This window comes from Argiope bruennichi, chromosome 4 (assembly GCF_947563725.1).
Source record: "Argiope bruennichi chromosome 4, qqArgBrue1.1, whole genome shotgun sequence".
In the NCBI taxonomy this organism is placed as follows: Eukaryota; Metazoa; Arthropoda; class Arachnida; order Araneae; family Araneidae; genus Argiope; species Argiope bruennichi.
In genome coordinates this window covers 71,343,574-71,357,468 of record NC_079154.1, presented here as the reverse complement: position 1 = coordinate 71,357,468, position 13,895 = coordinate 71,343,574, and the positions used below count along the sequence as shown (strand labels likewise).

The window sequence follows — 13,895 nt, the reverse complement described above, 5'->3', positions numbered from 1 at the left end:
TCGTTGTAGGTAAAAATTAGAAACTGCAGATTTTTCTGTAATTAAACCTTCAATAATTCAATCATTCAATAGTTTATCTAATAATCATGTAGATAAAAATAATATGCGAGTCTAACAACTATATAAGGCCTATAAGAATCCCTTTTTTAAACAATTCTTAACCGATTTTTTTTATTTACAATTCCAGCTCTAAAATTCAGAACTGAGTCACATATCGCTGTAGTCCTGCTCGTACCATGCACGAAAGCAGATAGAGCCGCGGCGCTACTGTTGCGCACGAGAAGCGCACAAAACAGCCGCTAGCTAGCAGGGCCGTCAGTTTCATCGGTCGTCCGTGCTGAGCGGATGGATAATGTGGCTCTCGAGATAATGCGCACCTGAAGCAGCATGGCTCTAGTCCTGCACGTCCACTCGGCCCAGGGATTCAGAACGAGGAGCGAGAGGCGAGTCAAGGCAAGTTTCAGAGGTGAGTTCGCTCTCTTCTGTGAAACGCGCCACATGCTGCAGGTGGTTCTTTCATTGCCAGCAATCAATGCGCCTTTTAGGTTTCGATACTTTCTGCAAAGTGAGAGGGTTCTTTTTTTGTGATAATGATAAATAATATTTGAGAATGAATCGATAAATAGTTTTGTTTCGAGTCGAAAAAGGGGCATGCATGAAGACACGTTCTGTCGTGGCAAAATAAGATTCATTTGATTTTCTTTTAATTAAGTAAGAATGACGTAGTTCATTTGAGTTTGGATACTTTTTAATTTCAAGCAATAATTTTGCATTTTTATAACGATTTTATTTCACATGTCATGATGACGCACTGTTAGCGGTTTTGTTTAAATGTGGATATGTAGAATACGATATTTTTCTATACGTAGTATGGTTCGTTGTTTTTTGAATTTGAGATGCTAAATTCATTCCGTGATATAATTGTATCATATTTTCAAATCATATATATCATAATTTTTCAATATATCATAACTTTCAAAATAAGATATACATTTTCTTGATTGGAAATTGCCTTTCAGAGAATAATAACTAATTTTTAATTTTATAAAGTATAAAGATCTAAGTGTTTACTTTTTCGCTATTTAAGAACATGCGTTTCTCTTGTGTATTAATAATACAACTCAACAGTTTTGCTGAAAGTTGAATACACACATGGAATGTATTTTTTCGATATGTCCTTGACACTCCTTTGCATGATGATGGAAATTAACATTTAGTGAACCGAAAATTGTACTCAAAACAGGTGTACTGTAAATTGGTTGTTGCTGGCAACTTTTTTTCACGATTAGAGTATAATGAAGAAAGTAGCTGTCAAAAAGTATCAAATGTCACAATCATTATAGAGGGCTTCCACTTCTCATTCCGCTGTTTGTTTTCGTTGGAAGGAACGTCCGATTTCTTGAATATTTTTTTATAATTAATCTCAGATTTTTTTGCTAATAAAAGCAATAATGAGTGGAGAAATTTAGAAGTGAGGGACATTGAAGATTTTGTTTTGAGCTTAAGATGTAAATTTGCATGATGATGGATATGTTTATTTACTCTAGGACTTTTTAAAACATTATATATATATATATATATATATATATAGAACATGAATTATATCATCTTAATTTATTTCACAAAAAAAGCAAAAAATCGTGCAAAGAAGGATTAAATATGATTTCTTTTAAAGCATAGATAGGTTTTCTTTTATTGTGTATTATAAATCGTATAAATAAATGAGTCATATTGGGGAAATATACTAGTTTTGTTTTATTTCTTAAAATAATCTTGCTTTTTGACTATATTTATATTTCACATGTCTTAAAAACGCACAACAATATTTATATTCAGAGTTGTATGTAAGCGAAAAATTTTCAAACCAACAACTTTATTTTTTTGAATTGGTTTCGCCTTTCCGATGCAGTTGATTTTCAATATATATGCGAAGAATCTTTATGCTATTCATATCTTACAGTATGTACAGTATCTTACATATCTTACAGTACAGGCGGAATGAAACTACGTAAGCTTTAGCATAAATCTCTCGCTGAATTTTAAAAGTTGCATTTTATCATCGGTGTACTGTAAAATTAAAAAAAAAGTCTTTTACATATAGAATGACGCAACAAATTTCTCATAGTTGGGCAACATAAGAAAAATTTGTTTTTATTTCGAACATTTGGAGAGAAAAAATTTTTGTGTATAAATAAAATATCCACACGATAAATGGAATAAAAGGACGTGTGTACGTCACACGTTCAAGACATATTTTATGGTAATAATGCGCAATTCATTTTCACCTTTCTTTTGTGTTCATTGCGTTTCTTATATCCTATATTTCTTGTATTTTTAATATCTTTTTTATTTGAAAATAAATCTGGTTAAAAATTAAATAACATCTTCTTTTATTAACATTTATATGACAGTCAGAAGATGATAAAATAATACCCTTGATAGTTGGAAAATTTTTAGTTATTCAACTGTAGATCAGAATAGACATTTCCTTTTATCATCCAGTGATAGTTTTTTATGCAAAAGTTTTTCAGGATATTTTTTGGGAAAGGGGGACTAACTAAAGTAACTAAAAAATTACAAATCACAAATCAGTTAATTGCGCTACTTTTCTCAACTTAATTTTTGAAACTGCATCTAGTTATGAATCAAATAAAATTCATTTCAGAATTAGAGACACGCGTTTTTTTATTTTCTTATATATTTTTTTATTTTTTACCACACGTATATATTTTTTGTGCACAGTTTATAAACAATTCTTAAAAATGAATGCCTTTTTTCAGATGTGAGATCTATGATGTCTTGAAAAGAATGCCGTTTCGATTAATATAATATGCGAATAATTTTTCTTCAAAATTTACTTTCAAGATTATTGTATTTAATTTATTTTTTTGTTATTTTGTCATTAAAAAATGCATTTTGTCATTCAAATGCAATTTAACTTTGTCTATCACTTTACCATGATTATTTATGTGAACACTAAAAAATTGAATTCTTTTACTTTCAATAACTATGTTTATGCACTAATAAATTCGCGATTAATTTCGTCTCTAGAATGATAATTCTAGACACAATTTCCATTTTCATAATAACTATATGATAAAAACTTTTCCATAAACTCGAATTTCTAAAATTGTCAGACGGCAGTCTTGAGGCTGTTAGGTAACTCCTTAGGGTAAATTCGTATAAATAAAAATTTTATTGTCGCATAGTAATCCAATATTTACACCAATCAATTTTAGTGCCTTTTTTGGTTTTTCTAAAGAAGTTTCTGAAGATTGTGTGTTAAATCGAATTAAAGAAAATATTTATTTTGGCAGGCACCACAATATGGATAAATGTAACATCAGAAAATTTTAATACGAGACATTCTTTTTTTCCTTAAATTCTTCCATTTAATAAATGATGGTGAATTTCGTATTTATTTTTATAATTAAAGTTTAAATTTTGACGTGATAAATAAGACCCGAAAACAACAGAATAAATATAAAATTTGAGATTCTTTTAAAACTTTATTTATTTATTTTAATACCATTTATACGGAACAGAAAACGAATTTAATTAAACGCCAGATCTAATATAAAAAATACTATTATAAGAATTCTACATCTTATTAAAAGTAAATCCCATTTTTACTTATTTCACAGAAAAAAAATAGCAAGCGGAAAAGTATTAATATAGCATAAAAAAAACTCATTTGAATTTTAAATTTTCTTAGCAGAAAAAAAGTTTTCATTCGTTTATTCATCCAAATAATACCACTGCATGTTTTTAATATGCGAACAACATATTTCTTTATCGCAATTATATAAATGAAAAAAAATGACTGAAACATAAAATGGAATTTAAATTTTGTATTTAAATTTTTTGATTCTGTAACTTGAATTATCGATTAGATTTTTACCTTTGGAGTTATGACTTGTTTTAATAGTTCCTCTGAATCAAATGCTTAAAAAAATTATGATAAGACGAAACTGCAATGACCTTTAAATATTACTATATTCAAATAGAAACCAATAATCATTATTTCCTTTTTTTAGGCAATTTAACAAATATATACATTTTTTTAAACGTCCGTAGAGTTATTTATGTGTGTTTTTTCTTCAGAACAAGTATATGTAATAATTATACGTAAGGTAGAAAGGTAGTTAAGAAAACCACAACTTTCTATGTAACTATCACAGAATTTTTAAGGGAGGATCTAAAACACCAATGGTTTAATGAAATGCAATGGAGCTAGATCGGTAACAGAGAACAAAACTCCAGTTGGTAACTTAACAGTCGAATGTAAATATTTTTGTTTAATTCACGAATAGCATAGAGGAATTCAATTTTTGCTAAAAATTGAATGCCGTAATCATAAATCATCTTTCTTTTTGCGATAGCAAGGGAGATAAATCAAAAAATCCACCATTTCTATTCCTAATTGCACATGAGTTAGAATATGAGAACGAAAATTCACAGAAGAAGGTGCAACTAATAAGAGTTTTCCGATAAAGTATATATCAGTGCTTAAATTTAAAAGCAATTGAAGTTAAATTCCAAAAATCACGTTTCAACCTCTGACTTTGAAGATCTGCAAATACTGAAAAACTTTTCATTTAAAATTACTTATATAAATATAATTCACCAAATAATAAGAAAATTTGAATTACTTTCCAGTCTTTAAAGAAAGCTAGGAATAAATGAAAATTTCAAGTACCCTTAGAAAATTTTCACTCTTTTTGAGCTGAATGATCCATCAACGAACTCGATCAAATTTTCCATTCTCTTCAATACAATATTTTCATTTCTGAAAATATGTGTATTTCCTTCTAAAATCTAATCAAAATTAATCCAGTAATCCTGCTTTTAATACAACATGAGAAAGATATATTTATTTTGATAAGCCTTTATTAGAGATTGTCAGCATCCTCCGGTGAATGTCTAGTGATGCCATAATACCAAATACCATAAATACCAAACAAACACAAATTATGGAAAAAGAGATAAAGCCGATGTTTTTGAGACGACAATGGCTTTCATTTGATGTCAATTTGATTTAATGATGGTAATTAATTATTTGAATTAATGTACTTCAATTTTGGAGTATCGCTATCAGTGTTCAAATCTAAATTCAATTTGGAAATAGATCTGACTTCGTTCTATAGGAAAAAAAATTATATTCTTTCATATATCCATTGTTTTTTTAAGTTAGTGAGTTATTATATGTTATAATTGTTAATTTTTCTGACATGACATAATAAAGGCTACAATTAACTGAATTAATATCGGGAATTAGCTTCTAGACAACAAAATTCCATCAGCGACACATTTTCTTTTCACATATGTAGGTCTCTGAGAAGATGTGATATGAATTACTGCTATATATTTTTCTCCTATAATTTCGATGAATGTGGTCAATATACCTTTTGATTGCAATTTGTTCTAGAAAACTTATTCATTTGTAGTTTTTTTTTTCTTTTGAAAATATTCTTAGGCTATATCTTTGAATCTAAATCATTAAAACATTTTGAAAACTTTCGATACTTTCTTGGCAAAGCATTTAGTTGTTCTGATATTCACTAAATTTGAAATGATTTTCACACTTGAACTGAATATCTATCTAAAACTGATGTTTGTGCGCATTATGCCGGTATAATTCTAAATGCCGGTTATAATATTCCGGTATAATTCTAAATGCCGGTATAATATTCATGAACATGACATTTTTTTTTTTTTTTTTTTTTTTTTTTTTTGTGGAACCTGATATCAAATCTGTAAACTTTCGGCACTGACGCCCACACTCCATTATTAGGTCGTAGTACTTTCGTGGAACTAAGAACAGCCAAACTTAAATATGTATTAAGATGTTTTTTCTAAACTTCTAAGAGGTGGCCATTATAAAAAAAACTATTGCTTATTATAATGATTTGAATAACCTTTCTATAATAAATAGTTAAAAGAATGGAAATTGTATCATCTTTTCACTTCAGCTATTCATCTACGAATTTATTTGAAGTTTTCATCTTCTTTAGAATATGTCTCTCCATGCTCCATTTTTATTAAATTTTCTTTAATTCCATTTTTATTAAATTTTCTTTAATTCCATTTTTATTAAATCTTCCCGTATTCCATTTTTATTAAATCTTCTCTTGTTTATAATATAATATAATATAAACTTTTGAATGAAATGGGTTTTGGTTCTAAAAACAATTATCGCAGAAATTTTCCGCAAGTCGTGAAATGCATTGTAATATGTAGACTTTCAAAATGGTTTCTTTCTAAAATTAAATTTATGTAAATGATAAAGAAAATATATTTCCTGTAAAAGAATATGGTATTCATTTTGAAAATCCCCTTTGTGACTAATTAATCCAAAATCGGATATATTATTGGATATAAGTTTGCAATATAATTTTCAAGACCACAATTAAAAATGTATTTTATTGGTTATGTTCTCGCATTACGGTATTTATATATAAAAATACAAAGAAACAATCTATCTTACTGACTGATATATCAATCTGGCTGATTTAGCTCAGGTAAAATCTAGCGTTAAGATTATAAATTAATTAATTCTACATTTCTGAAATCAAGAATTTTACATTTGCGATACCTTGCGTTTACATATTGAGAACGGTCCAATATTTGACACACTCCCAGAATTTTAGTTTTAAACCCATTTTCAAATTTTTTCTGTATAGTATTTTAATTGCTTATTCACATACATAAATACAGATAAAATAGATTTCTTTTACAAAGATTTAATAGAAATCTGCAACATTTCAGCAAGGAACGCATTGCAAAATTTACTTACTCTACTGCATTTCTGAATTTTCATATCCTTAGCCAGACAGGCATAGTTACAGCATCGGTTTCATGTAGAGAATTATAAAAGATGGATAAAAAATCATTAATCTAAATAACAAGATAGAATTTTTTCAATTTTTAAAATACTCTCTTTTATTATCCACTTAAAGATAGAGTAAAATAAGAATTTAGTGGAATTCAAAATTTTACAAATTAAATATTTAGCAAAAGTTTCAATCTTCGATTTGATCTTCGGTTATTCAAAATTTCCGTCGCTGTTTATTAGAGAAATGGCCTCAATCAAAGTGACAAATAAAATTTCCACAATTATAGCGTGATTTTCTACTGTTTTGGTTAAAATTAATTTTAAAAGAATTTGTTTTGAAAATATTAAATGAAAATGTTTTATATGTTCTTTCTTTGATTTTACTATGAATATCTATCGCATAACTCTTCCACGTTTTAAACGTCATCCATAAGAAAAATACAAAATTGATGAACTGATATAGGCATTTCAGATGAAGGGGCTTGAATGAAAAACTATCAAATGTCGGAGCAGGATCGGCTATCAAATGTTAAAAAAATTGAAGATTAAAAAGATAAATTATGTTATCGACGAAATAACGTAAGTTTATTTCGAAGAAAGGAAAACAATACTAACAGTGTTAAAATTAATGTTTGCTTCCTGATACTTGACATCTCTTTTCTACTGCCATCTCTCAAATTTCGAAAGATGTAGCACTGGTGTTGACTACTATCAAAACCGATCAAAGACGAATGTCAGAAATATGGATTTTCTTTCATAATTGAAAATATCTTATAAATGTCGCTTATACCCAGTAGTTCATGAGCTAATTTTTGAATATATTCCAATCTGATTGAAAAATATTTACACCATTCTAACATCCTAACATTATGGAAATTTGCGTCTAAATCTAAATAGCACTGAATACCGATTCTGTTTATTTAAGCATAAGTGCTGCTTCTAGTAAGTCTTTGGAGAAAATCGAAGGGAGCAATAAAATATTTTCTTCGGTGGATTCTGAATAGTTTTATTATTTCTAAATTTAGTTTTAAAGTTTAAAATATTTGTATTTATGATACGAATAAGTTTTTCCTAAATTTTATTTTATTTCATGTTGCATATTGGAAAATAAACTAAATCTTTATTCTACAGTTACTATTGGTGAGATGCATCTTTAACATAATATTATATAACATTTATTTAACAAATGTTGTATATTAACATAATTTAACTTTCGTTTCGTTGTGAAGGTATATATTATGATTCATATTTAGCCAACTAGTTTGAGACCTTTATTTTAAAGGCGGCAGTTTTCAGTGGGAAAACAAGAAACAAAAGACTTCCTTCAGTTTCACTGAGAGAGAGAATTTTTTGAATAATTCTACGAATCCAAAAAGTATCCATTTCATTTGTTGAGCACGCGCAGTAACAAAGCTTATTCTTTCCACAATACATTTCTTCCGTTGTTGTAAAAAGTAATAAATTCTGTCCGAGAAACAACACTCACATCTCCCCCTTCGAGAAACAATAAAAGTAATGGTCCAAGCCTTTTTCCGCTACTGATATATTTTTTACGAGCATGTCCTTGTAATATAAATAAAGAATGCAAGACCATTGTGTTTAAAAATTGAATTAAGTATATTTTCGTCCTGTAATTTATTCTATATAATAAATCGTCCAGTAGTAAATCTTCTATAAACGGGATTAATAAATGAAGAAAAAAATTCGAAAACAATATTTACAGTAAATTAATTTTTAGAAATTTCTCAGATACAGCATTTTTCTTTAAATTATTTGAATAAAATTAAGTTAGACTTTTTATTATTATTTCATTAACGATTAATTCAATTATTTAAAATCAAATGCAAAATACTTCCTACTATAACCATTTATCTTGCCATTTCCTTGGATTGTAATTGAGTCTATTTTCTAAAATGTAATGGAGTAATCTGATTATCAATTGGTATTATAAACTTGAATTATACGATGCTGTTATAAAGTAACATATAATAATAATTCGCGGAGGTTTAAAAAATGAACTTATTTCCAAAAATAGTACCTAAATAGTGATTTTGTTGAAAAATTAGTGATTGGTAAGTTAAACATATATGATTTTTTTTAATGCAAAAGTTAATTTGAGATACATCCCTGGATATTGAAGTATAAATTACATCACACATTCACAGGGCTAAAAGGCTGTCACCATTGAACTTAAAAAAGATTATACTAAGATCTAGAAGATTTGATGAGTTTGGTTTCGTAATAAAATCAATCATAGCCGTTTAGCGACTTTTCAGAAAATAGCTGCATTTTAGCAATAAAATAAAAAAAATAATTAATGCAAAACATGGTTTATTATAAAGGGTGTCCCAAAATTAATGCGAGGTTTGAATTTGCCATCATTCGTGCAGCAACGTGTTGGCAACCCTATTAAAAAAAACATTTGACAGCTGATAGTTTTGGGTTAGTAAAAATGGAGCGTTACACGGTAGAACGAAGTCTTAACGTAAAACTAAATTAAATTTAAAAAAAAAACATTTCTTTTCTTTAAATTGTTACATTTTTATTGAATCGTGAAGTACACAGAATAGAGTTATGTATGGAATAACACATAGAGCAAATGACCTCCACGGCTTTGCTGGCACATACACACTATTTTATCGAAATTTTCCATGATCATTTTGCATAAATGTGGTTGAATTTCATTGATGCAGGGTTGAATTTCCACCTCTAATGCACGCGGGCTTGTGAGCTTGTTGACATAAACTTTTGACTTCAAATAACCCCATAAAAATCCAATAGTATTAAATCATGCGATCTAGGAAGCCAATTCTGAAATTTTTGAGCTGTGGCCGCCAGATTTTCATTATATTCTTTAACCATGTAAAAAACGCTGTTCTATCGTGTAGCGCTCTATTTTTACTAATTCTAAGCTCTCAGCCATCAAATAACCATTTTTTTAATAGGATTGCCAACACTTTACTGTACGAATGGTGGCAAATTCAAATCATGCGTTAATTTTAGGACTCCTTTATATAAATTTAAAGAAAAGATTCCTTCCATAAGATTTTATAAAAGGTCAATGACAGAAAATCTTATTAAATTTCAGAATATTGATAATATCAGAAGACTTTGAAATTTGGTCATTTTAAAATTCATAGAATTTAGCCTTTGAAGAAAATCCACGGAATATTTTCTTTACGAAATCAAACCAACTCAGGATTTTCAATTTGGAGGTATTTCGATACAATTCTCAAGAATATCCGTGATGATGTCCAATATTCCATAATGGGGTACATAGAGATTATCATATTCAGAATAATACCAGTAATTAATAAATTTGTTCAATATTTTTTTATTTAATTTAATTGCATGACCAGTATTAACGTATCTGCATTGATTGTTCAATTTATGCTGTTTTCTTGCTTTAAAAAAAGAAATAGACAAGAATAGGAATAATAAACGAACAGAAAAGAATACAGATATTCTTTCTATATAAATATTATCATCATTTAAAATGCCTGGTCTATTCTAAACTTTATTTCTAAATCCAATCTATTAAGCAAGCCGAAAAATATCTAATGCTTCTGAACAGCTACAGGTTTATCATGAATTTTAATAATTCTTAAATAGCGTAAAAAAAGCCGGAAAGATTTATTAAATCTTTCTTTTCTCCCAATATAACATTTGCATTTCATAATATGCTTCTTTGTTCATTTTTTTATTTGTAGTAAAAGGTATTTGAAAATTGAAAAAAAAAATTAAGAATTGCGTTAATTCTTTTAATGCATTTTAATTATTTTTTTTAATTTGTTGAGATGAAAATGCCTTTTGATGATTTAAATAAATAGAATTTCTTATTAAGATTTAAAAGGCCTTAAGCGTCTTGAATGTAAACAATTATATGGTATAAATCTAATAAAATGGCAATTATTTATTTTATTAATCAAACGTGTCATAATAAATGAACCGTTAGTTAGATTTTAGTTTTGATAAGAGAAAAAATAATATTTCTTACTGGCATATATCATAATATCTTACTTTTAGGAGAAATTTGAGAATAAAATAAATATTTTTGCACAAAATAAGAAGTTGGAATGTTTCCAAGAAGAAAGATTGGACCTTGAGAATTTCATATTAAAGCGTTTTATAAAATGTTTTTTGTCAATGACCTCATTTTTTAGTATAAAAAACCTAACGATCTTGAATAACAAAGCATAGAATCATGTTTATATTTTTAAAATGGATGGAATGAGTAACCAGCTATAAAACACGTAAATAAATTTATAGCATTTTCCATGGCTGCATCTATAACCGAGGTTTAATCGCTAATTTCTAAACCATTTAACACAATCAGACTCTTTCAGTGGAAAAATATTTTTAATAAAGAAAAATATAATTTTGATATTGTCCGAATTAACAAGTACTGTTAAATCAGCAGGAGTGGTCACTAGAAAACGTTCTCTCATACTCTCTAATAAACTTGTCATACTAGAAAATGCCACACATATAGCACTGGTTTACAGTAGTTACGTAATATTAACTTTTGGCATGAATTTAACATTTTTACTATATATTCATATTTGGCGAGTATTTTGGCGATTAATCCCTAGCATGCCTAAATAGTATACAAAAATCGAATGAGTGTTTATCTTAACAGATTAAAACAAAAATTTGATACCAAACTGCACTTGTAGTCACAAAATACTCAGCCAAATTTGATATATTTATGTCACTGCGTTTTTGAATAATCGCGTTTACACGTTTCTGAAAATACAAACCAACAGACAGTCCTCCCATAGTTGGTTTTATAGGTGTTTACTCTATATATATTAAATTTGTGTGTGAATTGTTATCTATATCTCTCTTTCCGTTTAGCAATTATCGTGCTAATTTATATTCGAAAAGCCGGACTTCCTCTGAAAGGATTTTGCTCAAAATATGACAGAAGTCTAAAATTCGAAGACTTCATACAAAATTTCATCCATATAGCTCTAAGCATTTTTGAGTTGTCTTTGTCACAGATAGACAGACATTTTCTAAAATTGTGTTTATCGATGTCATAGAGGTCCAAAACGTGGAGATTCGTCAAAATCTAGACTTCGAATTTTTTACGATTAGTATATTTTCTATATACTACAAATGCAGTTAATTTTTCTATAATCTTCTAGCTCTGTTTTGTTATATTGGGGGAAATAACACAGATTTAGCAGCAAAAAAGAGTTTTTGGGGACAATCTTTATGTTTGTAGGTTCTTCTGACAGCAGAAAGATATATTTACCTAACTTTCTTACAAGCTTTGATCATATTTTTATTAAATGATAATTAAAATATTTTAATTAGTAAATAAAAAATGATCACATTTTTTAAAAATATCGATTGAAATTATCTGTAATATACACATTAAATTATAATTTTAATTGATGCCCAATATTCATTTCTTTGTATGTTCGACTGCTTCTTTTCTCATCTTTGTAGTCTCTCGTACGTTTTCGTGTCTATGTACTTTCACCACTTTCTCAGTTAAGTCCCCAGATGTAGTTTACCATCATAATATCATCCCATCATGTTTGGAAATGTATAATATTCATGTTCTTCACTTCTTGATGTAATCATATTTTTGGTTTTGACAAAAAAGGTATCTGCGTTTTCAAGAACGTGCGACGTATGAGAATCCAGAATCTAGAGTTTCAACTTAATCTAGAAGTCTTGTGTTTCTAAGGCTGCCAACATCCATTTTATTATATCTTTGTATTCCAGATAAACGATATTTTCTCCAAACCATATTACATACTTGAATTCCATGTTTCAGTTTCCTCCATAATGTCTCTAAGTAAAACACTACTAAAATTGCCGTATTTTAGATCTTGTAAATATTTCATTCTTTGATTTGGTTGTTGTTTCTTATGGCACTTGCCAAGGACAAGCCCGCTGTTCGAAGACAGCCGATTTAAGCCTGTGGGGCAGCGTCTTTTGTTTTTATAGTAGCGCAAACTAGGGCCAAGAGTACGACTTAGCTACTCACGCATCACTCATTCGCTTGCACAACCCCTTTTTACAGGAGGGCGCATTCACACATAGAACAACGGAAAAACAACCATGCCCAAACCGGGACTCGAACCCGGGACGCCCAGATTACGGGAAAGACGCGCTACCCCTATGTCAGGACGCCGGCTTTGATTTGGTATCAGATAGAACTAGGAATTTTTAAAATATGAAAAACTTTAATGCTTTCACCATTTTTTTTTAATAAAAGGTTAACAAAACGTTTCAAAATTTCTTACCGAGTAATTATGATGATCGGACTTATGCTTGAGGAAAACAGTTTTGTTAACTATATATATGAAAATAACAAATGTCCAATCAAAATGGAAACAATTTTAAAATATCCACACACTTTACAATGAAGTTTATCATTCGTTATTTTCTGTAGAATTAGAAGAGAATCTAAACCTATTTTCTCTCAAGATGTATTGAATATCCAAAAGAAATTTGGATGATCTCATCGCTGCCCATCACAGTCTTGTTTTTGAGGAATGTGTAAATAAGTCCACTTATTGGTGATTTACTCATTTGTCGCATAATCCTGATATATCAACATAGTAAACTGGTTTGCTTTCTTTAAAAAAAAAGAAGAAAGTCCCTGCTTTTTTTATTAATAAAGAATATATAGCTACAGAATGAATAAAGAATATATGATAAAAGTTACAGGAAATAAAAATAACAGGAAATAAAAAAAATATTTTAGGAAAAAGTGAATTTTTTCAATATTCTCTCTTAGTTATGGATTCTCTCATTTGGACTAAACTCTTACTTTTGAAGAGAATGAAAACATGCTGCAATTTTGTAAATTACTTTTTCCTCTTTAAATATACGAAAATATAGGAACTATCCACAATTCTTTTATTTATTTATTTTTTGGTTGAAGACTTGTTTAATCTTGATATATTAACATTCACTGCTTAAGCACGCATCACAAGCGCATGTCTATCTTTTCCAAAATTAATATCATGGGATTGTTTTTATTGCAGGTACATATTAAAATTTGTGATGAAACGCATTAGTAACTAATGGTAGATAC

General features: G+C 28.5%; 1 protein-coding gene across 2 annotated transcripts in view; it reads left to right on the top strand.

Annotated features, from left to right (window-relative positions):
• The first annotated feature begins 280 nt into the window (after positions 1-280).
• LOC129965499 (otoferlin-like) overlaps positions 281-13,895 on the top strand; it is a 515,039-nt gene continuing 501,424 nt past the window's right edge. For both annotated transcript variants that reach the window (XM_056079452.1, XM_056079451.1), the window contains exon 1: positions 281-466. In XM_056079452.1, coding sequence (XP_055935427.1) covers positions 388-466 — 79 coding nt within the window. In that variant the 5' untranslated portion in view covers positions 281-387. The remainder of the gene's footprint in view (positions 467-13,895) is intronic.